This window comes from Gregarina niphandrodes (assembly GCF_000223845.1).
Source record: "Gregarina niphandrodes unplaced genomic scaffold scaffold00021, whole genome shotgun sequence".
Taxonomy (NCBI): Eukaryota; Apicomplexa; class Conoidasida; order Eugregarinorida; family Gregarinidae; genus Gregarina; species Gregarina niphandrodes.
Window position 1 is genome coordinate 104,818 of NW_011645790.1, and position 1,680 is coordinate 106,497.

At 66.5% G+C, this 1,680-nt stretch overlaps 1 protein-coding gene across 1 annotated transcript; it reads left to right on the top strand.

The window, feature by feature from the left end:
• Positions 1 to 13: 13 nt before the first annotated feature.
• Positions 14 to 1,211, top strand: GNI_101510 (hypothetical protein; the record flags this gene model as incomplete). The annotated part of the gene is made up of 2 exons (XM_011132867.1): positions 14 to 1,171; positions 1,209 to 1,211. 2 exons carry the CDS (start codon positions 14 to 16, stop codon positions 1,209 to 1,211), a joined length of 1,161 nt encoding a protein of 386 aa, XP_011131169.1.
• Positions 1,212 to 1,680: the final 469 nt, after the last annotated feature.

The window sequence follows — 1,680 nt, forward strand, 5'->3', positions numbered from 1 at the left end:
CACGGGCGACGCGATGGCCTCCATGGGGCACTCCATGGCCTCCATGGGCCACGACATGGCCAAGGGGCTGGAGCACGGTGCCAAGGTCGCCCTGGCGGCGACCGCCAAGGCAGGCGACCTAGCCGGACACGGACTGGGCGTGGCGGGACACAAGGTGAACGTAGCGGCAAAGGCGGCGGGCCACGCAATCCCCGAGGCGGCGAAGGACATCGAAGTCGGCGCCAAGGCGGTCTTGCACAACTCATCCAAGGTCATGGCCAAGGCAGCTAACGCCTCCGAGCACGTCTTTACTGACGGCTTCCGTGCTGCCGCCCACGGCCTCGGCCAACTCGGACATGGCGCCAAAAACGTCGGCGAAGTCGCCGCTGCCGGAACTGTAGTCGCCGGTCGTACGATCGGCCGCAAAGTAAGTGCCGGTGCCAGCGACCTCAAGCACGGCATCAAGGCAGCCGCTAAGCCGGAGCCACACGTCCCTCGCCTTGACCGAAAACCGCTTGACAGCAAGACCGCCAAAGGCAACCTCGGAAAGGCCGTCGCTCGGGTGGCCTCCGTCCAGAAACAAGTTGACACCGGGAACAGGCCTGCCGATTTCGAACAGGCCAAAGAGGCAGCCAAGGCCCGCCTTGGCTCCTTCGCCAAGGGACCCACCGCACCGACCCGCAACTTCCTAGGCGCTCCCGCACGCAAGATGGCCGACAAGGTTCCTAATCAGACGGCCGCCAAACCGGCAACCCACCTCATGGCCCCCGGTCGCGCGTCTCGCCACCAGGCCTCGCCCACCTCCGTTTCTTCGGCCTCTTCGCGGACCTCTGTCTCTTCGGCCTCCTCCATCTCGGCCTCCTCCGTCTCGGCCAGCTCCATCTCAGCCACCTCCGTCTCGGACTCCTCCGTCTCGGCCTCCTACCTCTCGGCATCGCCCGCTGCCGCCTCCCCGTCCTCGGTCTCGGCCTCACCCTACTCCGTGACCCCCAGCCAAATTTCCGGTCGCAGCGGCTACACCTCGCACGTCTCCGCCGACCTTGGCTCGGCAGACGGTGTCTCCGCACGCGACGACATCAGCGAAGTCAGCGACCGCTTCGACGACGACAAGGTACCTACCGTCGCCCTCGCGCGATCCCCCGTCTCCGTCGCCGTCTCCCCGGCGCCCACCAACCGCACCGGAGCCAGTCAAGTCAGCGGCCAAAGCACGATGAAAGCTCCCTCTTCAGTGAGTGCCAGCCCCATGACCAGTTCACGAGCCAGCCCGATGGCGAGTCCGATGACCAGCTCTGCTGCCAGCCCGATGGCTAGCTCACGGGCCAGCCCGATGGCAAGCCCGATGGCCAGCTCTGTTGCTAGTCCTGTGGCTAGTCCGATGGCCAGCTCTGCAGCCAGCCCGATGGCCAGCTCACGGGCCAGCCCGATGGCCAGGTCTGTTGCTAGTCCTGTGGCTAGTCCGATGGCCAGCTCTGCAGCCAGCCCGAGTGCGGTTGCGAGTCCGGCGGCAAGTTCATACTATGAGACGTGGGAGGAAGACAGAAGTGCGCCACTCGTCCCGGCGCCTTCGCCCATCGTGATGGATGTGGAGGCGCCGATGGACATGGAGGCTGCCTCGCCGGCGGCCTCACCAGCGATGGCCCCGACGCCGTCGCCGATGTACCTGGACGCGTCTGACGCGGCGCAGGCACGTGGCGAAGTGAA